General features: G+C 46.7%; 1 protein-coding gene across 1 annotated transcript; it reads right to left on the reverse strand.

Moving 5' to 3' along the window:
- Nucleotides 1–387: 387 nt before the first annotated feature.
- HGD (homogentisate 1,2-dioxygenase) lies at nt 388–27,386 on the reverse strand. The gene is made up of 14 exons (XM_054382962.1): nt 27,372–27,386; nt 21,681–21,752; nt 18,844–18,932; nt 17,248–17,353; nt 13,383–13,442; nt 12,739–12,830; nt 12,079–12,113; nt 10,474–10,553; nt 10,242–10,341; nt 6,915–7,039; nt 5,738–5,842; nt 4,474–4,600; nt 1,113–1,294; nt 388–519 (listed from the first exon to the last, which is right to left on the reverse strand). The coding sequence occupies exons 1-14, from the start codon at nt 27,384–27,386 to the stop codon at nt 388–390; spliced, it is 1,320 nt and encodes a 439-aa protein (XP_054238937.1).

A 27,386-nucleotide genomic window follows, 5' to 3' on the forward strand; every position in this document is an offset into this window, starting at 1 on the left:
TGCTTTGTGGATCCTAGATTCTCCCTGTGAAAGGCACAGGGTTGTATTTTCAGGAGGCCCTCTGAATAGCAGCTGATTGTCATCTCTTGTCCACACAATGTACTGCCTTCACACCAACTACACATGGGAAGAGCCATGCAAGTACTTCAGTTTTAGCATGTCACCAGGAAAGCTTTAATTGGGTACTTGAAAGTTAAGAATAATGGTGAGGGTTTATTGCATTTCCCAAGTTATGTATGGATGATCACTTTAGTAGCTTGGTGGCTACTGGAAATGCTGTTCTGTGTTGGAGCACTCTGCGTTGCTTGAGTCGATTGTGCCACCACATGTAGGTATGCTGGACTTCCCCGCTGTCACTCACATACTGCAAGCAAAAAATACTCCTCTTTACTTGCACTTAGGGTTGAAATGGCTCTTCAGAGGTTCCCAGCACTGGTAGTAGCTTTTATCTAGGCGGTTGCAAGTCTGGAGGCCCCACTTGGTGACAGCAAGACTGAGGGAAGTTTCAAACATGAAGGCCTGTTGGGAAGAGTGAAGGTAGGTTAGGGCAAGAGAGCAAAAGTTTAAATCCATGCCAGGTGGCACTGCTCTACCACAAACAGGAGTTGTTTGCGTAGTCTAGCACTGATCCAGTCTGATCAGCCTAGGAAGGAACAGCTTTTCAGAACTGGCATTGAAATGCTAGTATTAACTAGGTCTCAGGAGTGACTTTGGACTCCCTGAATGCCCAAGAAAGCCACCTCGATCCAAAAGCTCTAATTCAAGGTCTGCTGATGATCATCATTAGATTTTAGGAGGTGGAGAAAGGAGAACAGTTGGGGTTTTCACTTCTTTGTCCATAGGCTAAGGCAAAAATTAAATTAATCAGCATGAAAATTCCCAGCTTCCTGCTCAGGCAACAATTTATGTGGGCAGATGATCAAAGCTGCCTGGCATCACATATCTCCAGGGGAGCTCCTGGTGCTGATTAGTAAGGGAGGTAAATGCTGCAGCAGTTTGGTCCAAGCACTTTTCCAACTTGACAGCAAGAAGCAAGGCTGTATTTTGAGAGTGGCACAGCTGTGTTCTGCTGGGCTGTATTCAAAGCCTTACTGGCTCCCATGGCTTCTTACCATGGTTCCTTCTGCAACCCTCTCAGGCTCCAGCTTGGCTTTGCTTGCTTTCTCAAAACAGTCAGCATCTGGCCCATGAGGAGTCATCATGCTGTGCAAGCTGCCCCCTCCAGGCTGGAAGCCTTCCTCCTTTGCTTCATAGTGGCCTGTGATGAGCCCCATGAACTCACTCATGCAGTTCCCTGTGGGACACATAGAGAAGAGGTTACAACACAGTGTGACTGGAAGGCATCACAGCTGGGCTGTGAGCTCCTTGAAACCTGTGAGTTAAGCTGGACCAGCAGTGGAGGTTCCTAAGCAGGGCATCACATGAGAGGATGTTGTGGATCCTACAGGCAATGCTTGTAAAGCTGTACAGGTTTTATTCCACTCAATTATCAGGATTCAGAAACAGAGCTCCCTAATAAAGGTACTTTCATGTTGGTAGACCTGTGCTTTTCCTACCACCTTGAGCTGTGTAAGTACTACTCTGTGATGTAACCTGGTGTTTACAGACTTGGATAAGAGATCTTAAAGCGCTGTAAAGAAAGTTCAGTACAATCACCCCTGTGTTGTGGGTGCTTGAGGCACAAAACAGGCATAAAGGCTGGAAAATGGGTGAGAGAAGCTGGTCTGCTGTCTGAGGTTATAAGCTTGAAATAATTTTGTTTGATATTCTTCTATTACCTCCATTTCATCCAGGAGCTTCAGTACCTTGTGCTTTTTTGTGCATTATCTACCTTTATCTCAAGAGCCAAAAAAAGACAAGGAGCCACATTCTGTCCTTTCCCAAGGAAGAATACTATAAACAGACTCTCTGAAACCAATGGAGTAATATATCTCTAACTTAGGTAAGAATGGCTATATCTAATCATTCAGCACTTACTGAGTTATGTTGCCTGCAAAGGAAGGATCTTACCAGCTGTCATCCCAAGCTCTCAGCTTTAGTAGTCCTGACATGACTAAACAACATGGCAGCTTTCTGCTTAGCAGTCAGTTTTTGCAAAGCCAGGACACCTCTTCATTCTATATAGTCCTTTTAAACACTAGCTTAGTCTTCATTAAGTAGAATCTAAGGACTACAATGGTTAAAACCAAAACTAATTTAGATCAAAGCAGAGCTGGCCTGTATAAGGTATGCAAACACTCAGTAATTTTCATCCCATGTTATCGGTATCTCATGCAAGATTAGATAGTTACAGGCTTGTCACTGAACTCACTCGTGTACTGCACTTGGTGCACTCAGTGTTGGATTGCCTGCAACATGTCTGCAACAGGACTCATCACTTAGGATGAGTGGGCAGATGAGTAGGAAATAATACTTGGACTTATGAGCTGATTCCGGTGCCTTATTCATTGGCAGATTCCCTGCGTGTCCCCAAACAGTTTAGGTGTGCTTCCATTCCCTACCGATAAAATAGCACTGTCCTCTCCAAGTGAGATGTCAGCAAGTTTAACTCCTTGAGTGGCAATTAGATATTAGGCCCCACCATAATGATAATCACACAAGCACTCTCCAAGACAAAGATGTAATATGTGGTATAAAAGCTGTATCAGATCCATTTTTCAACCTGTGATATGAAGACCCTAGCAGTAATTCACAGCCTTCAGGGGATGTAGAAAGGTGACCAAGATAAGCCACTATTTATGAGCTGCATAGTCACCTTTGTTACAGTGCCTAAGGGTGTCTGTTAAGGTAGAAAACTTTTGGACCACCATTGCTATACTCATACTTGGGGCAAAGTTAAGGCAAGATGAAATTTGTGCTGCTGACTGCACCAAAATTCTCTGAACACAGGCTTTCCACTGCCTCTGAGAATAGGAGGCAATGGGATTTCTAGCTAGGCTTCTCCAAAAATATTTGGAGAGAGTTCAGCAGCACTGAACTTGTGCTACTCCTATCTTAGAGCTGCCCTTGTCCTGTTCTGCCTCTCTTATGGTGTAAGACACACCACTGTGTCAATTTCAGAGGCAACTAATGTGTGCACTGTCTTGATAACTGCCATGTCTACCTTATTACTCAAGCTCTCCTCCTCCATGGCTGGGCTGGAGTTGGTGACCAGCCCACTCATCATTTATTTAGTGTTCAAGCCCCTGGCCAAGGTATTGATCTCAAGTGAGTAGTTGTGGTAGCTGTCTGCTGTTTTTAGCACAGATTAAGCAAGCTTGAACAAGTTCACGCTGATCAGCAGAACATGTCTGTGGAAAGTTAGTGCAGCTCTGATACTGAGCAGTAACCTAATCGTGGTAAACTGGCAGTGTGTCCCACTTCTTAGAGTCAACTAAAAGTGACTTGGCACTATCCCAGCTGATCAGAAGACATGTTTCTATGTCACACTCACTACTGAGGATGAAAGCAGAATGACAGGGCAAGACTTTTCCTGGGGGACCCACTCAGATGGTGGCACAGATGACTACTGTGCTTGCAGCACCACTAATTCTGCCAGTCCTCAAGACGCTTGGAAATATGTCTAAGTAGCAGGAGGAGCTGGCTATTAGACTGTACAGAAAGCCTCTCAGCACTTCAGAGTGACCATAGTGTGACCTTGATAGTTTCTGAGAAGTGGTCTTCTAGCTGCCAGCAGAAAGGGTGGAGGATAAGCAAGCTTTGGCCTTCAGTCTCACATAGCAGGTTGCCTCATTCCCACCCTAGAAGAATAATCCAATGTGGAGAAATTGATTTCTAGCATCCATTCAATGCAACATGTGGCCATGCTTTGTCAAGAAGAAACAAACAAACAAACAAACAAACAAAGTCAAAAATAAATTGACTCTGGTGATGACATCCTGAAACATCAACCCACTACTCTGTCTAAGGAGTCCAGTTCCTGATTGCTGTTTTCTCTATCACTGTGCAGCAGGTAAAGAAGTGCTCAGGAGAGCCAGTTCACTGCTTTGCTGTAACTCTGATCCCATCTCGTGATGGCCTTGGGCAGTTCTACATCCCTCTGTTCTTCTCACCACCTGTGATACCATAATTTTCTTTCTCCTGATACTTTGCTATGTACTCTAATGAGGTATTAAGAAATTCATGGCTGGATGATGGGACAATTTCTGACAGATTTGTGCAATGCCAAGTTTAATATGTTCCCAGTCTCAGTATGTTCTCAGCCCCTTGAGTACAGATGCATCTATCTATGAAGACATAACCAGCCCATCACCTCTGAATTTTTCCTGAGATGCTCTAAATAGGAACATTTTGGGGTTTGTTTGTGTCTGAGGAGCACTGACTGGCTCCAAGAAGCTGGCTCTAATTCTGCCAAGGACAACAATTCAGAATGCCACATCTCTCTGTGTCCTCTCAAATAAATGGAGGCTGGCTTGTTTGTTTGTGTGTCTGTTTTTCTGTAGTCCTGTACGCAAAGACAAAGAACAGACATACGGTGGTAGTATGGTGGCCGGAAGGTGTTGTTAGCTACCCCCCATCGTGGAGGAAATATGACAAAGTCAGCCAGGGCCACTCCAGGACGGGTCGTCTTGGCTGTCAGGACAGTGAAGATAGAAGGATCCTGGGGGAAAAAAAATGGAAAAAAAAAAAAAAAAAAGCAAAAGCATGAAACAGAGCAGGGCTCAAAGCTGTCAGCTCAGGTCTGCCTTCCAGTAAACCTGGCTGATATAGGTCTCCCTCGCCAAATGGATTCATGATCTTGTGTGACAGTGCCCAGCATGTCAGTCCCATGCTGAGTATGGCAGGAAAGAGATGGAACTGGAAGGCTCTTCCTTTAGGCAACCTTGGGGAGCAATGAAGACCTTTGGAGCTGGCAGCGTAGATGTAGAGGGGCAGCTCTGCAAGAAGAGGTACTGCAAGTCCAGGAGCAGTCTCTAGCACTCCTGCACTGAACTATGCCTTTGCCTTATCTGGTTACAGAGACAAAATCCTTCTAGAGGCATCCAGTTTCACTGCCCTGTTAGTTTACCAACAGGAAGAACAAAGTGCAGTGAAACTGTGGCTTGCTTCAAGGATTTTCGAAGTTTCTAGTTCATTAAAGTGATTTTCTAAGCTTTGATCCCCAAACCATCCTTCTCCTGGCAATTTTTTTCTGGAGTTTAAGCAACAATTTCTGTTGGTCATCTCACTAGAAGTGCTCCAGTGTCCTTGTGCACCCATTTAGAGAATCAGCAGCAAGAGATGATGTCACTGTGGGCACCTCTGCCAGTGGGCTGGTTTCCTTTTTAGAAGAGCTGTTCACATTAGTTTTGGCTTTAGTTATTTTTCATAAGATCTAGAGATTATTGCAATGAGAGCTGCCTGCTCTTCAAATAGATTTGAAAGTTGGGCTCAAAGGAACCAAGAGAAAGAGTCTGTGCAATTGCAAGAAATAAATCAAGGCAAGAATTTGAAGCAAAAGTCTTTGCTGAGTTGCATGGTATGTGTCAGCTTCAGTATTCAGAGATGCTATGCTCAGCTGCATAAAGATGTTTAAGAAGCTGATCAGCCTCCAGTTATGTCTTTGTACCATAAAGGAGGTTTTCTTTATCTACAAGAGCTTGGGCTGGGCCCAGGAAAGCAGTGCAAGAGATTTCATGCTGTTCCTTAGAGCACAATACACAGTTTAACTGATGCTGAGTTCCTGTTGCTCAGGAAGGGTTTGAAGAGTACAGTATCCATGCAGTGTTGCTCTGCCATGCCCAGCTCCAGAACTTACCGCGTGGTCAAAAGCAACAGCATTAATGACCATGAATTTGTCCAGAGGGTACTTGTACGGTGTGTAGTTCCCATGCCAGGCTACAACATTGAAGGGGGAGAATTCCTACCAAAGCAAAGAGATAAAGGGTTACCATGCACAACCTTCCAACTTGGTGCATGAGTGCAAAGTGGGCAGCTCTACATCCCTCTGTTCTTACATAATTTTCTTTCTCCTGTTCCTTATCTATGTACTTTAATGAGATATTAAGAAATTCCTGGCTGGATGACAGGACAATTTTTGCACTGCGTTTGTGCAGTGCCAAGTTCAATAGGTGCCCAGTCTCAGTGCAGGTATACTGGCAGCCTGGAGCACAATGCCCCTTAGGCACAGCCCAGCATTGCAGGGGTGTTGCAAAACTGTAAGGCATTTCCACCAAACCCACTCTCTGGGGTTTGGTCTCCAAGGGTAGACAGTAGTTGAACAAGGCCAGCTGCAACACTGGCTTTCTGGTAGAGAAACCATGGGTTTTTTTCACAGCAGCTCCTCTTTTCTACTCTGTCACTAGAAACATATGAAACAGTGAGGCAAAGACCAGCGTTGAGTCTTTGTGCAAGCAAGTCTTCACCAACACTTATTTCCACACTGAGGAGCCTCGTCTGGGAAGATGAGTGACCAAATCAAGCAAAGGCTCAGTCTTGTTGCTCTTAACCCAGCAGAACCTCCTGAGACTACATGCATGGTATTGAGAACAAGTCTTACCAGGAGTGGCTGAGGGAACTGGGATTGTTTAGTCTGGAGAAAAAGAGGCTTCTCACTCTCTACAGCTCCCTGAAAGGAGCTTGTAGCAAGATGGGTGATGGTCTCTTCTCCCATGTGACTAGCGATAGGACGAGAACAAATGGCCTCAAGTTGCACCAGGAGAGATTTAGATTGGATACTAGGAAAAAAATTATTTACTGAAAGAGTGGTCAAGCATTGGAACAGGCTGACCAGGGAAGTGGTGAAGTCACCATCCCTGAAGATGTTAAAAAACATATAGATATGGCACTTCAGGGCCATGGTGGTGTTGGGTTGACAGTTGGACTTGATCTTAGAGGTCTTTTCCAACCTTTATGATTTTATGAGTTCCTTATCCTAGGCCATGCACTGAAGTTGCTGCACTTCAGGTTAATCTGTTCTCCCAGGGCATCCTCACCTGCTGGGCTGCAAACAGCTTGCCCTGGTACTTGCTGATCACTGTGTAACCTCCTGGCACTTGGCGGTCCTCATACCATGCAACAGGCACCAAGAAATCACGTGGGTTGGCCAGGCCATTGGCTCCTGTGGAAGAAAGAGGGATGCCAGAGCTCTTTGGGTGAGCTGCAAACACAGAGAGGTTGGCACAATTTCCTGGCTTTGTGGGTGCCCTTCTGCATTTTGAATGATCTTACTGCTCCTTGTCCCACCACAAAAGCTGAAGTAGTGATGTACTTCTTGTGCTCCTATGAGTAAGTAAATGTAATACAGCCTAGTATTGAAGTTTATCTTCACCTTCTGTGACTAAGACAGGTCTCCCCCTAGGTCCCTTCTGAAAAAGATCCTTAATTAAAAGCATGTAACTAACTAGAACACAGGAGGTTTCACTTGAACATAAGAAAAGAATTATTTACTCTGAGAGTGCCAGAGCACTGGAAGAGGCTGCCCAGAGAGGTTGTGGAGTCTCCTCCTTTGGAGACTTTCAAAACCCACCTGGGCATGTCCCTATGCAACCTGCTCCAGATGAACCTGCTCTAGAAGTGGGGGTTGGATTAAATGATCTCCAGAGGTCCCCTCCAACCCCTGCCATAAAAAAAATAGGGTGAATTGCTTTCTTTTCCCAGACAACCTGCTGATTGGATACTTAGTCATGCAGAGGAGGCCAAACACATTTCTGAATGGTTGCATAAAGAATAATAAAATGAGGGATAGTGATACCTACAGAATCTGGGCCTACCAAGGGTCTTGGTAGCACAAGGAATGCATTTTCAAAGTGTGAAGCACCATACAGGTGCTGACATGTTCTTTTTAGTATTAGTTATGAAGTGTTTGGGAATTTCTTGGATAAAAATGCAGACATTACTACCTGCTGCTAAGGTATAACAGTTGGTGCTTTTCTCCAGCTGTCATTTTTTCAAGTGAAAAGTGAAGTTAGAATAAAGAAAGACTGAAATACAAAGGATATTGGTCTCTGAGGAGAAGGTGGGTAGATGGTGAGAAGAGGAGCTCTTATAATTGCCACCTCCTGAAAAGGTTTACAGTTGAGTGCACTCATTTTCTTTTCCCCAGAAAGTAAACCTTATAATAGATTCCTGCCTTCTGGAGACTAAAAAAATAAAACTCCAAACCCAGCTCAACAGGGTCTGAAAAAAGCAGCTAACGGGAAAACTCATTACAAACAGGCTGAGACAGCAGTATCAATACTCAAGTGGATCAGGCACAGCATGCAAGTAGGTGAAGGCAGGTGACCTCAGCTGGCTGAAAGGAGAGATGCTGAAAAAAACACTGGAGGCTTGCTGTGGAAAGAGGTGTGCCCAGCATGTCACATGGGAAAGATACTCAGGTGAGGTCCCATTAAATAGCTGGAAATAGGACTGGTTCCCCACTGCAAGTACAACCAGCTTTGGTTTCAGTATGGCTATGAGATGTTTGCAAAGGCCCCATAAATGTAGATGGGACATGCCAAACTTGTTACTGCTTGATAATACCTAGCTAAGTTTACTTCAAGCATGGCCAGTCTTTTAGAACTACCTGAGAGCTATAAAACAAGTCCAATCCAGTGGGGGAAAAATAGCCTAACCCAACCTAAAATCAAAAACAACCCACCCCAAAACACCAGTCTGATAGTGGAGAAATGTTGGTGCCAGGTTTTGTGGTTATTTTAGCTGTTGGAACGGAAACTTCACTTTCCTGCCCTGAGATAATCTTAGCAGCAGTAACCAAGGGGTGTTTTTCTCATCAACAAAAGTTTGGAGGCGAGTATTCCAGGGATCACAGAATGGCATAGGTTGGAAGGGACCTCCAAAGATCATTTAGTCCAACCTACGTGCCAAAGCAGGTTGACTTAGACCGGGTTGCACAGGAACATGCCCAGTTGGGTTTTGAAAGTCTCCAGAGAAGGACACTACTTAACCTCTCTGGGCAGCCTGTTCCAATGCTCTGCCATCCTCACAACAAAGAATTTTCTCCTTAAGTTCAAGTGAAACCTCCTGTGTTCTAGTTTGTACCTTCTGGCCTTTGTCCCATCACTGGGCACCACTGAAAAGAACCCAGCCCCATCATCTTGACTTCCATCCTTTAGATATTGATAAGCATTGATAAGATCCCGTCTCAGTTTTCTCTTTTCCAGACTAAAGAGCCCCAGGTGTCTCAGAGAGCCTCTCTGTTGGACTCTCTCCAGTACTTCCCTGTCCCTCTTGAGCTGGAGAACCGAGAACTGGACACAATATTCCAAGTTTGGCCTCACCAGGGCAGAGTAGAGGGTGAGGAGAACATCCCTTGACCTGCTGTCATCACTCTTCTTAATGCACCCCAGATACTCTTGGTCTTCTAGGCCATGAAGGTACATTATTGGCTCATGGTGAACTTTTCCACCAGCACTCCCAGGTTCTTCTCCACAGAGGTGCTTTCCATCAGGTCAGCCCCTAACCTGGCACTCCCCAAGGAAGGTGAAATAACCTGAGCTGAGCAGCTCCAGAGAGATGGCTGGGAAATCACAGCAAGGACAATGGAGCTTCAGATGCCATGGACAACGGAGCTTCAGATGCCATGCACCCACGCAGTATCTTTGTCATGGCAGCAGGAGGCTGCGCCTTCACGATCTGCACCATTGCACACGCCAGGAGGCAGCTGGCAGGGAGGATCTGTGATTTATGTGAGCCAGACCTGTGCTCCGTGAAAGCAAATCCACCCTGGCAGCGCAACGCGAGATGTGAACGTGTTGCTGATCTGAGTCCTCTGCTGCTCATTTTATTGATTCCTAATTCTCCAAGAGAAACAGCTTCTGACACTAAAGCTTTCTAGGCTCTGAAGCTCTAACGTGTCTCTGTTAACAGAGGTCAGGGAAAAAACCCACTTGATTAAATCTAAAATGGGGCTTCAAGAATACCTGTTGCCTCTGAAACTTACCTTTGTTTTCACTGGGTAAATCTCTCACCTCTACAGTTTATGCCATATCTATAAGCCAGAGGCAGCAGTAATGAGGGCCTTTTGAGTTTCTTTTGGTAGGAACAGGTTCACAGACAGCAGACAGGGACTCTCAGACCAAAAAGGAAGAGAGAAACTGGGAGAGAAATGGTTCCCTTAGTCCCAGGGGAAAATCAGCACCATTGAGCTGGCATATTTTTTCAGGGGGATGCTTGCTCTGCTGAGGAACAGTGGTGCTGGGATGAAAAGCATTTTTATGAAGGAGCATCTGCTCGGAATAGGAGATAAAAGGATGGACTGAGGCTTGTAATTCCTATCTCTTTATATAAAATTCACTGTAGGTCTGATGGGAGATTGTTACCAATGGGTCCCAGGTCAGGCAGCTCAAAATGTGCCCCATACACTTCCAGGATGTAGCCTCTGGTCTCTCCAAACACCTCCACACTGAAACGCATTCCTAACTGGAAAATAAAGGAAGACAATGGGATCCTCCCAGGACTTTCCTGACAAACCATGAACAGCTGAATGCAGCATCTGGCTTGCTTCAGTGTCAGGCTCTGAGCAGCCACAGGAAAGGTACTGTCAGTCCTTACCTGAATGACACAGATTTCATTGGGCTCCACCATCATCTTCCCAAACTCAGTTGTGATGAGCATTTTCCCTTGCTGAGGCACTGTGAAAATAAAAAGCAGGCAGAGAAGCTGAAACAATGTGATGATTGCCACCTTCTCTGTCCCCCCAAAGCACCCAGGTTCCAAAAAAGAACAACGCATACTGTCTGACCCTGATTCACATTAGGACTGGGCTCCCTCTCGCATGCAGAACCTTGCATCAGAGCTGCCTACACTGGTTTGGGGCTTCTAGACCAGCCCCACAGCCCCCATGTCACACCAGGTCCCTGCAAGAGGTTAGGGCATCCTTAACCTTGTGCCTTGATGCAAAGTTTGTGCTGCAGTCTGAATAAACGGAACCTGATGTGTTTCAGGTCATCTCTGCCTGTCTCATGATCTTCACGTAAACCATGCACGTACCCATCCTTGTTATGACTGTGGCAGTAAGAGATGTCTGGGAATAATTAATTCTCCTTGCTTCCTGAGAGTAGAAGCAACGCTTCAGTAACATCTGCATTATTTTCTGTGCCTGTCCTGGCCCTGGAGAGCTCACATTTTGAATTGAAAAAGTAGCAGATTTATAAAACCTGCCCCAGCACTTTCACTTCACAGTAGAGAGGGAGGTGAGAGAGAACAATTTATTAGGTATTTGATGACAGAAATGTTTCTGTTGGTAACCTCAAGGCATTTTTGTCCCATGGTCAAGAAAGATACAAGCAAATATCAGACTTCTGATATCACTCAGAATATTTTTCAGCATGTGTGCACTTTATGTGCCAACCTCAACGCTTATCATGGCAGTCTGGTTGCCTGAGGCTGGCAGTGCAGGGGAACTAAGCTGCTGTGCCAAATGCTCTTGGACTGAAGCAACAAAGGCATGAGGCTGTAAGCTGTTCAGAAATCCTGAGGTTTATATTTCCCAGAAAACTTCCACTGTGGTGTGCCTAATATCAGTCTAAGGAGCACTGGGAAATGATCCCTGAGGACCGCACCAAGAAATCTGGGTCACTGCTCAAAAATAAAAAACTGAGGTCTGGCACAGAGATGTGCTCTCTGCTGCACAGGAGTGGTGCAACTCATCCACCAGCCCAGCTGGTGCCAGACCACCAAATGTGGGTGTCATGAGGGTGAAGCCAGTGTTCTCTACAACTCCCTGAAAGGAGGTTGTAGTGAGGTGGGGGTTGGTCTCTTCTCCCTAGTAACAAGTGATAGAATGAGAGGAAATGGCCTCGAGTTGCACCAGGGGAGGTTTAGAATGGGTATTAGGAAAACTTTCTTTACTGAAAGAGTGGTCAAGCATTGGAACAGGCTGCCCAGGAAAGTGGTGGAATCAACATCTCTGGAGGTGTTAAAAAAAATGTAGACATGGCGCTTTGGGATGTTGTATAATGGCCATGGTGATGTTGGGCTGACAACTGAACTTTATGATGTTAAAGTACTTTTGCAACTGAAACAATTCTATGATTCTATGAGTCTCCTCTAAATTGTGCCTGTAGGGCACAGGGCTCTGGAAGAACAAAGAGGCAGGCAGGTGGCAACCCAAGTATACCCTTGTGGGGAAAAGGAAAAGGCAAATCATCAACTCACCAATCAGGAAGTCACCATCCGAATTATAAAGGCATCTAAAGAAAAAGGAGAAAAGGAAGGTCAAGGTGCTGTAAGCCCCAGGCACTTGCACACATCATGACTCTAGCTGGTGAGTTTTGAGCTTAGATACTGATGTGGCAGAGGTCTTCCCTTCAGCACCAGAGAGCTATTTGCAGGTCAGTGAATGCAGTATACTGAGTGGTACAGATGAGGCAGGGAGGTTTTATGTGCCTGGTCTGGAAGCAAGAGGTCCTCCAGCCTTTGCAAGGTCTCTGCCTCTGTGGTCATGGCTGCATCAGGTGTGGTAAATTGAGGAGCAGGGCTGACTGTCCCCATAAGCTGCTGCAGGGGGGAAGCTCTGTGTGTGTTGACCTCCAAGGAGCAGCTCTGGTTCATGTGACAAGGGTAGCTAGATCCAGCTTCATCCCCAAGACCAGCTTCCTCCTTTTGGTGGCTCCCCACTCTCTCCCCTGTTGGTTGGCTGTGGGACACAACCTGCTTCACAAACATGTGCCACTGGCAGCACGAACTCCTCTGCCTGTGCACACAGGAACACATGGACATGAAGACAGTGACACTGGGAACAGCTAGATGCATCAGTGACAAACGTGCACATGCAGACAGACAGCAGCCTGAGCCTCTGGTGTTGCAGTCACCGACCTGTTGAGCATGGAGGTGTTGCAGACATAAATATGGATGGCGATGCCATTGCGTCCTCTGGGCTCACCAGCACCACATAAGGTGTGCAGTCCCTATGGGCAAACAGTACTGGGTGAGAAGAGCAAGCTGTGAGGCAGGGGCCAGCCCCCTTTCCTCCCCTCATCCCACTCTCTCTCACAGAATGGTAGGGGTTGGAAGGAACCTCCAGAGACCATCTAGTCCAACCCCCCCCGAGTTTTGGAAGTCTCCAGAGAAGGAGACTCCTCAGTGTCTCTGTTCAGGCTTTCCCAGCACCCTCAAAGGAAAGATGTTTTTCCTTAAGTTCAAGTGAAGCCTCCTGTGTTCTAGTTTTTACCCACTGCCTCTTGTCCTATCACTGCCCTGTCTGCACTTCACATACTGCTAACAGCCTTTTGCCAAACATGTTGGTTTTTTCTTTAACATATTAGGGGTTTCTTTAAAATCCATGTAAGGTGGAGTTTTTCAGCCAAGGGACTGGGGAGAAGTGGGACCTCTCCCCTCCCACAGATGCTCTGCAAGTGGCCAGTGGTGTCAAACCCACTGCCATTTACCTAGTGCTGAGCATCCCATGTGCCCTACCAGCCCCCAAAAGGATGCCCAGATGTCCTGCCCGCCAGACTTACGCTCACAAAGTCCACCTTATTCTGAGGGGCTTTTGGGATCTCGAAAGGTTTCCATCGCAGCTAGATTGAAGCAAACAAAAAGCAAGACAGTGATGCCAGTGGCTGTAACACAAACAGGAACAAATTTAAAGAAAGCAGGCACACCTCCCATCCTGCTTCCCTGTCCTTTACTAGCTGAGGTAGCTTTCCCTTTCCTCTTTGCCTTGCTTAATTTGGTTTACAGTTTTCTTTCTTCCTTTTTTTTTATGGATTTTTTTTCCTTTTTAATCAATTTTTTTTACAAAATAATGGTATAGTGTCAAGGTTAAAAACAAAAGATAATCCTGCTTAAAAGCTGCCCCTTCCTTTATTACTAACAACACTGTTGAAATTCAGGTGAGCCAGCTTTCCACAGCCAAATTGTCATTTTCCTGTGCTCCACTCCATGCTGGATGATTCACTCCCTCCATGACCAAAGCATGACAGTCCTGTTTGCTCCAGATCATTTCCCCTGCATCTGAAGCAGAAATATTTTTACCTGCATAAATGGGAGCTGCAAGCAGAGTTAATTGCTTCTTGCAAAGCCTATTGAGATCCTCAGGCAGAAGGTGCCAGAGAAGCCTGAAGTATTTATTATCACTAATATCATACTAGGAGTCTTTGCAGCTCTTGGGAGTGAGGTGCTGCAGCTGACAGCCCTTCACTGAGGGAAGTTCAGCCTGGACCAACCCAAACACCCAAAACTAGATGCCAGATGCATCCTCTGCACCAGTATGCTTGACCACAGGAGAAAATGGCTATGACTCTAGGCATCCATGGAAACATTTTGTTGCTTTTAGCTACCTGACCTGGCAGTTCCTGGTGTGTTTTTCAGGCTGGTGCTCTGAGAAAATTAAGTTCATGGGAGTCTGTGCTTGCCACTCCCCAAAATTTTGAACTATGCGGAATTTCAGCTACATTTGAAAGAGATACAAAGATAGTTAAATCCCTCCAAGCCTCCTGGAAGTTTTCCAAACCCAAATCAAAATGTAGGTGCCCCAGCAATTTGTCAGGCTCTCCCGGAGAGCCATCTTCAGGAGAAAGCAGGCAGCTGTATGCAGCACGTGCATCTGCAGTAAAGCTGAGCAAAGCAGGGGCTCACTGACAATTAAACAGCTGCACCCAGGGCTGGCCCCATGGTTTGGCCCTCTCCACTCTACTCTCTGAAGCCATCTGCTCCCTGAGGGCATCCAACCACAACAGCCTTGCAGCAGCCCTGCAACACCTGATACACTGGTTCCATCCCTTGTCCCTCCCCACATGCCGTTTTCTGCTGGGCAGAGGTACATTTTCCTCCCCAGGAGACCTGGGCAACTTCATGCTGGTGCCTGCTCAGGGTCACGTTGCTGAGATGCCAGATGGAGGGGAGAAGGTTGCTGGAGAACCTGCATATTTTTGATGGAGACATGAAATGTAACCATAAGCAGATCAGATGTGACCCTTATGAGGTAGTGATAGCTCACAGAAGAGTCAGTAAGATAGTGCTGAATCTCAGATTTTGCTTTCAGACTTCTTTAAAGCATGTTTTCCTTTGGTTCCCAAGACAGCCTTCCCGATACGAATCAGAAACAATGCAAAGCATGCTGCAAACTTCCCTGACTCCTGCTTATTTCATGGCAGGTGTGAAGGCCAGTGTGATGGCCTCTCAACTTGAAGTGTTCTTCTAATGATTTTTCTAAGCCTTCAGGACTGGGAATTGAGACCCAGTTGACAGAAACCACAGTGAAATACTGACAGAAAGGACAAGTGAAGGGACAAAGAGGAAAGACCCTGAAGCCCAGGAGGAGAGATATATAGAGAGAGAACAGGCATGAGAGAGAAATAAATGGTAGGTGTAATGATGGTCTGAGGGGAAGCAAATATTCTCACTGAGGAATATGGAAGACGACAGCAAGTCTACTGATGAAGTAACAGGTATAGTGCAGTTCCTGTGTAACAGCTTCATTTTCACTGTGGAAATGTCCAGAGTTGTCATTCCTGTGGGACAAGCATCCAGCCCACTGGTCTCAATGGAAAAGGGTGTCTGACCCCTCCTCTGAGACACTTGCCCACTACAAAGTCACTGCAAGAAGAGAAAAATGATCACCCCGAGCCAGAAGAGAAGTCCAAGACAGGCAGTGGCAGCCAGCACCAGGTGCTTAAAATGGGGAAGATTTAGTGTCCTTTCCCTGCTGTATGGTCCGCGAGCCTCCTAATATATGGCATCTCTGTACTTACTATTGCTTTATGGGTTTTTTCTCCCCAAGATTTGTCTAATCACTTTTTGAATCCACCTGCATCATCTGGCAAGAAGTTCCACAATTTATGCCTCTTTTTTTTTTTTTTCCCCCATTCAATTTGACATTTGTTACGGGCATTTGTTTTCTCCCTGCCTATCAATCATAGCTCCCTTTAGTCATCTCTGTTCCAGGCTGGAGAGCTTTCTTCTGTTTCAGCATTTCTTGCATGTGTGTCATGCCATAGTGTTTTAGCACTTTTGTCCCTTTTTCTCTTCTGTCCCCTGTGCTTTTTTGTAATTCTGCCATTGTCTTTAGGGAATATTAAAAGATATTTTTTTCCCCCATTGACTTCAATGAGCTTTGCATAAAATGTCTCCATATGGCCATCCTTTTAAATGGGACAGCTGGGACAGCTCCTTAAGTGAGCTGGGCAAAACACAAAGCACCAAAGGGGAGAGTTGGCCTTATCCTGTAAACTGAACCTGTCCCTGGACCTGCTTCAGAGAGGATGAGAGAAACTAATAGAATCATAGAATTGTTTTGGTTGGAAAAGACCTTTAAGGTCATTGACTTCATTATCTAACTACCAAGTGTAGTGCTAAATCATGAAAAGCAGGAGGAAGGCTCCCACTTTCTGCTCAGAAAAACACCTCTCTGAGTTTGATGATTGTCATTGCAAGCTTGAGAGCTGGGCATCTTGGAATTGTCATAACCATAAATAACTGCAACGGTAGATGTGTGCTGCGAAAGGGCATCAGGGATGGATGAGGTGGTAACAGAAGTCATTGGAGCTTTGCCAGGAAAGGAGAAACAAAGGCAAGTAAATACAGAACTGTCACCAGTCCTTGGTCAGTAGCTGGAAAACATATTCCAGAAGAGCTTGGAAAGTGTTCAGACAAATGGTGAGGCTAATGGGAGGCTGGAAAGTAGCTAATAATGATACATCAAAGGGCAAAACCTGAGAGGAGTAAAAATGGATGACCATGAGATGATGTTGAGAGGAGAGTGGCAAGATGAGAGAGTCAGATTAACCAAACCAAATGTTCTGGAGCTGGCAGGGAAGAAATTATGATTAAAGATGATGGCAAGGCCATAACAGAGGAAGACAAATGCCATGTCTCTGCATGACTCTCCAGAATGAAGCTTGATTTCCCATGAGGGCTGCAAAGAAATGGGCTGGGAGCCTCTCTGAAAGTGCAGGGAAGGAGGAGATGGATGGCAGAGACATGTTGCTGCTCTGCCTGTTGGGCTGTGGCACAATGGGTATTTGATGGGGGACACTGAAGATGTAGAGAGAGCAGCCTAAGAGGTGGCAAACAGGACCCCCCCAGGGGAGATGCTAGACAGCATAGATCAAGTGATATGACATGGCAGACATGCTGCGAAGCAGCACAAACATCCATTGGGGTGGGAAATGATAAGCATCACTTTGAGGGCTGTCCTTCCTTTTATGACCCACAGGTGAGGAACAATAAGTGGCAGTCAAGACCCAGCTCCTGTGTTGGCCAGATCCCCACCTCCTTACAGGTCCCCTCAGATGTCCTGCAGCTCAGCACATTTGCACCCCTGGTTATCTCAATATTTAACTGTCCTCCTGGCAGTAACAGGGTTCTTTCCAGCATGGTTACCTGGTTGGGGTCAGGTTCAACTTCATCCCAGTTGTGTGTCAAGTGGCCCTCCTTGAGAGGTTTGAAAGGTTTATGGCAGACTGAAGGCAGGATCCGATACAGCCAGCTACAAAGAAAGGAAAGACCTGGATTAACTTGGGGAGACGTTACACGCCCTGGGTGGCTGCTAGCTGATTGAGCTCCTTTAGTGGCAACTGGACCAAAATGTGTATTAAATATCAAACACAAGCTCACAAACAAAGGCTTCCAGAGAAATGGCTTTTAATTATAGGCTCTAAATAGAAATATATGCTGTTATATGTAGGTAGATGTCTGTATGTGTTTACATATAATTCCATATGTTCACAGATATATAAATGTATACAAAAAATGAAAATTCAGCTTTGTCTGTAAAGGCTGAGAGACCTGGGGTTGTTTAGCCTTGTTGGAGTTCATGATCTTAAAGGACTCTTCCAACCTCAACAGTTGATTCTATGTTTCTAACAATAATTTTGCATGGGATGACACTTCATACTGCTGTAAGAGGTCCCCCATGCCTCCTTCACTGCCTGGGACTCTCGCCCTCCTTCCTTGCTGCCTTCTGTGCCCATGGCTGCAGCCCCGGCCAGCCTGCAGCTCCAGCAGCCAAAGCTGGGCTTTTAATCAGGTAGGAGAGCTGAGGTAACCAGGAAAGTCTGAGCTAGGCATGGCTGCCAATGCCTTTGATGTGCTAACAGCAGTGGTTGCAGTTTGGGTAGGTGGGAAATGGGAGGAGGGAGCCCTCCCTTGAGAGCTGGAAAAATTTTTTCAAGGACATCTTCATGCAGCAAACAATGATTCATCCCTTTCCCACGCACACTGCGAGCTGGCACCAGCCTGGAGAGCAGAGCTCTGCTAGGCAGCTCGGATGATGCATTTGCCTTTCATTTGAAGGAACAACAGAAGGGACAGAAAAGCCACTCTGGGAGAAGCAAAATAAGAAACTCATCTTCTCCAATCTGGTCATGGCCAGAGCACAATGACCAAGACAGATCTCGAGGACATTTGCTGCCAGCTGGAACAAGCTGTCCAAAGCACTGCTGGGAACATGGGGTGGTAAGCAGCATTATGGCTGCTTGATGCTGGTCTGAGCCCCTGGCGAGGCTGAAAATGGGTACAACCTGAGCTAGAACCTAACCAGCCCTGGTCAGCATGGTGGAGTGTCCCTTAGGAGAAGGAGAGAATCCTGCTCAGAGTCTTGATTCTGACACTGTCCATCAGGTGCTTGCCAGAACCAGCCACGGTGGTGATCTTTCCACAGTAGCATCAGAGGTGAGACCCTGAGGTTAGTTCAAATAGCACACACAACCCACCCAGGACCATCTAGGCCCTGTCCTCATGCAGAAACCAACTTTCTTTCTCATCCTGACACCTCCTTCCTCAGCATTTTTGTATCCAGTATCTTCCCTGAAGCCTTCTCTCTTCCTGTCCGTGGTTTCCTCCCTTGCCCTTCTACCAGTGCATATCAGAGGCTTTTCACCCACCCAGGCTCACAGAAAATGCTGCTGGCACGGAGGCTGCCTTTCCATCCCTCTCCAGTGGCCCACATCACTCACCCACTCCTGAGGGTCACCATACCTTCTCTTGTTTGTGGGCCTGGGACAGGTGAAGGCAGAGCCTGAGAGCTGCTCAGCATACAAGCCATATGGGCAGACTTGTGGATTATTCTGAATGGAAGAAGAAGGAAAAATAAGAAGTGAGAAAATTAAGGAGAAGCAGCAGCAGCATGGGATCTATTTATCTCTGGAGCCCCCAGCTGAGCACCATGGCAGGTGCCCAGCACTCTGATTCTGTAAGGTAGACTGTGCTCCTAAGTCTATGCATCTGCCCCAGTAGCTGTATCTTCTTGCTCCCACGAGGCTGGGTGTCCCATGGGTACCAACCAGATACCCCCAACCCTGTTCACACATGCCAGATGCCACACAAGTTCTCCAAGGAGTAACCACAGCCACTGAGGCAACATGCCTGCTGCTACAGCAAGCTCAGTAGGGTCAGCAAGAGGAGCATCAGGGAAGAGGATTAACCCCAATGCTTACAGTCTGCAAGGCACACCTTTATTATGCACACATTTTGGGGAAGGCTAAGCATTCAGAGAGCTTGCTCCAGAGAGTGTCTGCCTGGTTTACCAGAGAACTGATAAAGACTCACAGCAGCTGCACCTTTGTTTCTCCCTTTTACACTCTAACCTCCTCCTGCTGTCCTCTGCTCAGGGTAGGGGTGCCCAGAGTAGGTGTTTTGGTGGCATGCTTCTTCCTCTTGCCAGTGCTGTTTGCTGCCCAAGAGCAGGAGTGACCCACGTGGGAGCTTTTCCACAGGGGTCCTGCAGAGTGCCATTCCTTCTCTGGAGTACAAAGGGGATGCTTTTCCCTTTGCAGAGCCATGGGTAGGAATAGCACTGGTTGAGCAACCCTTGTGAGTTCATAACTAAAGAATAGGTTCCTTCTTTTCAGAGAACAGAAATGAAACATTTTGATCTAAGTAGGCCAGCATCTATTTTTTTGAGATCAGCAAGAAGCAAAGGTATCCAAGAACTGCAGGAAATACCCCAGTGGGACAGTCATACATGCCATCCCATCTCCCTCCTGCAAGGTCTGCTTTAGCATCCTGTTGTCCCACTGGGGCTGAGTAGATCAGCCATCCATATGGTATCAAACACTGCCCTGACTGTGGGCAGAAGGAAGAGGTAAAGCTCTTAGAAGACATGCAGCTTCCAGCCCTCAAACTCCACCTTGTTGTTATGGGTATACAGTGAAGCAGGGGGATCAATAGCCCTTGTCATTTTTATCTTAGCCAGCACTACTGCAGATGCCAGTCTTACAAATACTGCAGAGGAGAAAGGATCCACCTCTGGGACTGAAGATTTTTTTTTCTCTAACCTGTATTCATAATTTTCTATTAACTCTTTTGACACTGAGTCCAAACTCTTTCCAGATGAGTACTTCAGAGTACTTCAGCCAAGACCTGGAGGGGTTCTCCTCCTCTGGAAAGTGGTGATAGTCTTTGAAATTGCAAGGAGCACATCCACCACAGCCTCAACTACCCTTTGAGACCAGCAGCTACCACTATAGATCTCCCAGTCTGAAGGTGCCTCTTTCTTACATTTTTTCTCCACCCATCTGCTATAGCCAGTCTCAGAAATGAGATGCTGCACCAGCTGAGCCATCAAGTGAATCTCATTCAGCACAACCATTTGTCATCTTGTGGACACACCATAGGCTGCAACGCAGACCTAGGGGACAAATACACAGGTCTAACATGTCCTTGTGTTGTGTCTTACTATCCACAATGGCACACACATCTAGGCATCAGAGCTGGGGAGATCCAAAAAAACTCCAGAGCTGTGGGATCCAGAAAACTCAGGAAAAATGAAGTGGTGAAGCTCTGTGTTTGACCTTAATCCTCCTGGCCTCTTTGCACAGAGGAAGGAGAGGTGCACTAAGGGACGTCACTGACTGAGCATAAAAAGCTGCCACTCAAATCAAAGGAACTATAGGAGATCTGGTGGAGGGCAGAGTCAGGCTCAGGATGTGTGCTGGTGTAAAGAAGACCAGCACAAAGGAGGTGAGAGACCTTTAATTCTTGCCTCTGCAGACAAAGTGGCTAGCATCACATGGGTTGTGCTTCCTTTTTTAAAAAGAGAAATATCCAACAGAATTTATTTGCATCAAACGTGTTCAGAAGTTACTTACTTTTAAGAATGAATCTGTGATTCTATTACAGGCATTCATGTTCTCTCTCTCTACAAAGAAGCTGCTCTCCTGCCAAAGGCTTCTAAGCCAGCTAAAGAAATTATAGAATCACAGATTTGTAGGGGTTGGAAGGGATCTCAGGAGATTGTCTGGACCAGCCTCCCTGATAAAGCAGGCTATGAAAGCCACCTTTCCTGCTTAAGCATGCCTCTCTGCCAACTTCTGCTTACTGGAACAGGCTGAACAGAGAGGTTGTGGAGTCTCCTTCTCTAGAGACTTGTAAGACCCATCTGGATGCATTCTTGTGTGACCTGCTCTAGGTGATCCTGCTTTGGCAGGGGGTTGGACTTGATGATGCATGGAGCACCCTTCCAACACCTGCCATTCTATGATTATATGATTCCAAAGCCAAAGCCTTCTTTCCTGGTGTGGCTGAGCTATTTGTATTGCAGACTCCTTTTGGAAAGAAACCTGCTGTTGAGCAGTGGTGATTTAGGCAATTCTTTTAAACCCCCCCAACATGAAACTTGGAAGCTCCTGATTAACTTAAAAATAGAAAATATGAATGGAAATCTTTAATTTTGATTTTTACCAGCGTCTTATTATTCCAGTCCTGCATAAAGACGGTTCCTGGAGACTTTTGTGAAGATTAAAAGAAGCCCTGGGAACAGATATTCACTTTGCTCCGTGTCATTTTAATATGGCACTTTAAAAAAAGCTCAGTACCTGTCCCTCCGGTAAAGCTCCTGGACAACGTGGATCCTCAGAAGCATGTTCATTTCCAAATCCTGACATGTACTGGAAAATAAACCACACAGCTCATTAGCATTTTGAAAAGACAGGCAAAACCTCTCTAAAAACCCCATGCATCTTTCTGGGCTCTTTGTGTGCACTAAGCCTTTCTGAGGTGATCTGCTTATGTATTGCCACAGACCATTTTCACAGCTCTGGGGTTTGCTTCATCAGCTAAATGCATGGTGGACTGGGAAGCACAGGCAGGATTTGCTCTTCTGCTAAATCTGCATGTTTATTTTGACCACATTCTGCACCATGCATTGGAGAAATAAGTCAGATATCTGTTACATACACAGCCAGACTCAAGAGCAATAGGGTGATGTGTAGGAAGAACTGGTCACCAACATTATGAGAGCGTGGTGGCACCATCCAAGTTCAGGCTGACTTCACTTGAATCATGGATGTTACGACATATGCAGGCTGCCTTGTAAATTCATACACTAAGTCCTTGAGATGCTCAGGGATTGAAATTGGGAGCTGTTTGGTTGCCTAGTTCTTGCAATACATCCCCACGGTCATCAAGAAAAAGGTCAGGATGTAGCTGAAATGTGGGAGGAGGGAAAACTTGGCTGAGACTTAACCCATGTCACTGATTTGCTGTAAATAAGTGTTGTGATTGTTCAGCTGTTCTCTCCCAGCTGAACTCTGGACATTAAGTATTGCCCATTTGAGCATGAACTGTCCACCATGGCAGTAAGCAAGCAATAATCCACTAGCTGGTGATAATCTGGTTTTCTGGAGTGATGTATATCTGAGTGACCCATGGATGCAACAGACCTACATGCTCTCCCATGCCTGCCCTGCCTACAGCTGGTGGTCTGAGCGTGACTAAAAGCCACAGCACCCCAGATGATGTGGCTCCCAGCTTTGCAGCACTGAGAGAAGTCCTGCAGCAAACCTGAGGCACGCAAGGGGAGCAAGAATAATAGAGACCTTAACTTTGCACAGACAGAAATGTCACACAGTCCCTTCAGACCCTATGGAAAGGCATGAGGCAGCTCTGCTGAACTCTCCGTGAACACAGAGGTGTTTTGGCAGCGATCAATAGTTCAGCTCCATGGCCTAGGGAGAAAGTTAAATATTAATGCTCCCCTCTACCAGCTGCAAGCGCAAGCTGGGCTGCTGGGCTGCCTGCACACAGCGGCGCTGGGATGGCAAAGCCCAGGAGTCCCAACAGTTAGCTGACTCACAAGCGCCTGCTGCAAGGGGATGGCTGCGGCACTGCGATGCTGCTGCGTGCCAGCAGCTGCCTCGGGGCTCCAGAGCTGAGAAACCTCAGCAAGTGACAGGCACCTTCCCCCAGCGTGCTGTGACACCCTGGGAGGCAGAAGTGTGGGGTGAAGGTAGCATGACAAATCCCCCGTATCTGCTTTATTGTAGTGCCTGGATTATTTGCCCCAAAAGGTTTTCAGTCTTGTGCAATTTGCAGCTCCCTCCTAGAAATTTCCCAGTTTAACAAACACTCAGAGAGCAAAACTGAAACCTCCTGAAAATCCACGTGCTTTCCTCTGGCACCTCTCAGTGAACCTGTAAGAAAAGTCTGTTCCCAGGGGCAGTTGGACTGGCTGGAAAACAAACCTGAAAACATCTCAGTTTCTGTCAGTTTAGCGAAGATAATTCTCTCCTTCTTACAAATGAACCTACATTGCTAGGACTCTGCTTTCCATTGGGTTCTGCATGAAGAATGTTGATATGCAAAGCAGCAATTCACCTAAGCAGCCTTGGCAAATGTATTGTACTGGAGCTTTTTTTTTTTCATTTTCTATCCTTTTTTTTTTTCCTTCCCCTCCTCTCTTTTAGAGGGAAACACAGCAATATCTGATGGGACTGCAGCAGTTCCAGAATTAACAGAGACCTCTGCACTGAATCCTCTTGTACCAGCAATACAGAGATGGCTGGATCATTTGTCTGAAGGGCAGCTTTGATGAACAGGAGGAGGAAAGGGGGAAGGAGAGCAAGAGGAGTGGAATGTGGTTATTTTCTGGAGGCATAGCAAGTGAGGCTCGCCAAGCTCTGTCATTAGCACAGTGAGAAGAGGGTGAATGTAACGTGCAGGCTGCTTTGCTGAGCATTACCTGCAAAATGCTCGAGTAAGATGGTGAAGAGCTGCAAGGGGATAGTTTCTGGTTCTTGGTGGCTGTGTGTATCTGGTAAAAGAGTGTGTGCTTCCTGGCAGCCTCCTGCCTGAGTGCTGGGGTAAGAGGGAAGGACGTGCCCAGATTTTGCTGTGAGAAATTTGTCTCCTGTCTTTCAGGTGATCTGCACAACTGACCTGCCTGTCCACACAGAATCATGGAATCTTTCGGTTGGAAAAGACCTTTAAGATCATAGAATCCAACCATTATCTAACTGTTACCAAGTCTGGTGCTAAACCATGTCCCTCAGCACCACATGTCTGCATCTTTTCAACATCTCCAGGGATGGGCATTCAACCCAATCCCCAAAATCTGCTTTGCTCCTGTTTGCTGGGCTGGGTAGGAAAGAAAAGCAGATCAGCAACGAGCAACTTGTGTGGGCAGCTGCTCCATGCCCACGTTTGTGCTGCCAGGCTCAAGCAGGCATCTGGCCCTTGAGCACAACAGTCCAGGCAGCTTCCCACCTGGCTGGGTGGAGAGCTGTTGGTCATCACCCAGCAAGGCAGGAAGCTGGGCAGTCTGGGGCAGGGGAGCTGAGTCAGGGAAGAGGCAGTGTTTGGGAGAGGGTGGCATCACCACACTGCCCTGAGAGCAGAGGGCAAAAAGCTGCTGCATCATTGTTTAGTCAAATGAGTTCTTCCTTACCAAGAAAAAAAAAATTCCTCAGGTATTGAGGGCTAAAAAAGAGAGATGTTGGCAGGAGTGCAGCTGCAGGAGGGGAGACGTTGTCCTATCAGTGATTTATCACCCTGACTGTGGCTCCATGTCTTTGCCTGGATGTGCAGTATGGCTTTTCTCATTCACTCATTTTGGTTTGCCTTTTCCTGTGGTAGACCTCAGAGAAGTTTTTTCCTCTCCATGCCCTTAGAGGTCAGTGTCATACACTACTTGGGCTGCCAAAAATAGCTGCATGACTTCCCACATTTCTTAGAAGTGGTGTGCTCCAGGGCTTTGAAGAGGTAAAGGAGGACCCTGCTGATGCAAGTCGGTCAACAGCAACAGCATAAGGGCTGTGCACACCACAACTCTTCTTCCTGCTGACCCTCTGAGCCAACCTCCCTCCTTCTGTGTTGCACATGGTGGCCTCAAATCAGAGGAGAAACAGCCCCTTTCTGCCCACCTGGCATCCACACCAGAACATCCCTCCTGGCAAAAATATCTAGGCAGATGGACATCAACCCTTCTTCTCCATGGCACAGCAATGGGGCTTTAGTCCAATGTGCCCTCCCTCTAGGTCCCTTCCTGGCTTCCAACATTCCTAGTCACTTGTGAGTAACTCCAGGATGGGAAGGTCAATGGGAACTGGCTTGGTAATTGGGTTGGTGGTTTCTCTATAACACAAAAAGCTCTCTGTGGTCCTGTGTTTTCACTTCTGCTTTTAATTACTGCTGTTGTTGTTTTGTTTGAGATCCTGTAGCTCTTTACATGAACAGGATCTCAGAAATTCATCTGGCTCCACTTCATTTTTTTGTTTTGTTGTTTTTCAATAAAGTGAGACAGATAAAAGCCCAGCACAGCATAAAAAATTCAGTAAAGCTCATTGATTGGAATAACTGGGATGCAAAGCAGAGCACTCGCAATGGGTGTCGTGCTCTGACCTATAAACCATAACCTTTTGTTCACCGGATTAGACAGCAGGCATGGGAAAAACACATTTGAAGTCTAAACACACAGACTGCAAAATAATTAAGGCTCTTCTTCAAACGCTGCATAATACATTTCTCTATCAGCTGCTGCTGCAAGACATAGGGAAACAACATCCATCTCTAGACTAAAGCCACGGCACTTGGTATCAGCTCACTCAACACCAGAGTATCTAGAGCAAACCCACAGAAACAGGGACATGAGCATCTGGGGCAATGAGCAAAGCAGGACTTTCATCCTCTGCATGGGGCTCCACAGCCTCCTCCTAGGCTAAAACCAAAGCATTCAAACCAAAGCTCTGCCCCAGTGCTGCAATGGTGTCAGAGGGCAAATGCCCCAGCAGGAGATGCCCAAAGGCTGGCCAATCTTCTGCTCCAAAAGTGCTGGAGATGGTCCAGGACTAGACTGTTCCTGAAAGGACTTGCCCACCTCTAAGGTGAGTAAGGGCACTCCGTGAAGGAGGAAAGAGAGGGACAGATGTTGGAAGAAGCAGAGAGGAAAGGTAAAGTGACAATCACAATGGTCAGTAAGGTGGAAGAGTCTGATAGGCACAAGCCAAAGATGAACATTGAAGACGTTGTCACAGCCATGACAAACCAAAATGGCCATTCACTCTGGATGAGTGGCAATCCGAGCTAGGAAAATATTTAGTAACAATGATTGAACTGCAACCTGGGGAGAAATAAGTCCTGCACAAGCTCTTGAGACCCATCATGGTCCTGGGTGAGACCTGGCCACTCCTGCCTGCTGCAGTATTACTCACACTCTGAGGGCCCCTGGGTAGTCAGGCCTCTACAACACCAGCAATGTGCTGATGAGATGCAGAGCTGTGAGTCTCGTGTTCCTACACTTGAGCCATAGACCCACCACATTCTGCCTCTCCCCAGAGCTCCTTCATACTCTGGAAAACAGTGGCAGGGAAAGCTCTGGCCAGCTGCCCATCCTAGGGCTTGGAAAAGAGGCCAGAGCCCCACTGTGACAGCATGTCCTGCAAGGGGCACTGAGAAACCCTGGTGAAGATGATGGCTGAGATTGCAACATTTGGGCAGATGCTGCAAGACAGATTTCATAGGCTGAGGAGGAAACACCCCCCCTGGCAGCCAGGGTGGGAGGAGGGGTGCACGTGGAGAGCAGGGAAAGGACAAACTCTGCAATGAAGAGGTCCTGCATTGGGGTAGCCTGACTGTGCACAACTCAGACCATATGTGGGTCTAAACCACAGCTGCTGTATCACCCAATGATCCTTCCCCAGCAGAGATGGGGGATTGGGAAGAGAAGACCGACAGGTTGAAATGAAAATGAATATAATGAAATAGCCAAACTGATACCAGTGTCAGTACAAGATATATAAAGTTATACTCAGTCCAGCAGAGGTGCAGCAGTCACGATATCCAGGAAGGCAGGCCTCAAGTGCAGGAGAAGGTGAGAGGAGCAGGGTGAGGCAAAGTCCAAGCAGGAGGCCCTAACAGAAGGCTCTTCTCACCTCAGCAAAATTCCCCCTTTATGCTGAGTGTGATGCTCATATCTGGGATACACATGTAGCTAACTCCAGTTAGCTCTCATGGCTGATTCAAAACTGCTAATGGTCTGCAGCCCATTGATGGGGTGGGATTCCATCCCAGGAAAACCAGGACACTTATCAAGAATGATTTCCAAAGGAGTAGGAGAGGGAAAGAATAGATGAAATGCAGCAAGGTCCTTTGTCCCAAGAGAGAGATTTAAAACACCTTGAAACATGAACGAGGGGCATATTGAAATGAAGCAAATGCCAAGAAACCTGAGTCAGTAGAGAAGGGCTGTCCATGGGCAGCACTGGTGGGTCACAGGCACCTGACCCCCTTACCTGCAAGCCCGTCAT

This window comes from Indicator indicator, chromosome 1 (assembly GCF_027791375.1).
Source record: "Indicator indicator isolate 239-I01 chromosome 1, UM_Iind_1.1, whole genome shotgun sequence".
NCBI classification, from domain to species: Eukaryota; Metazoa; Chordata; class Aves; order Piciformes; family Indicatoridae; genus Indicator; species Indicator indicator.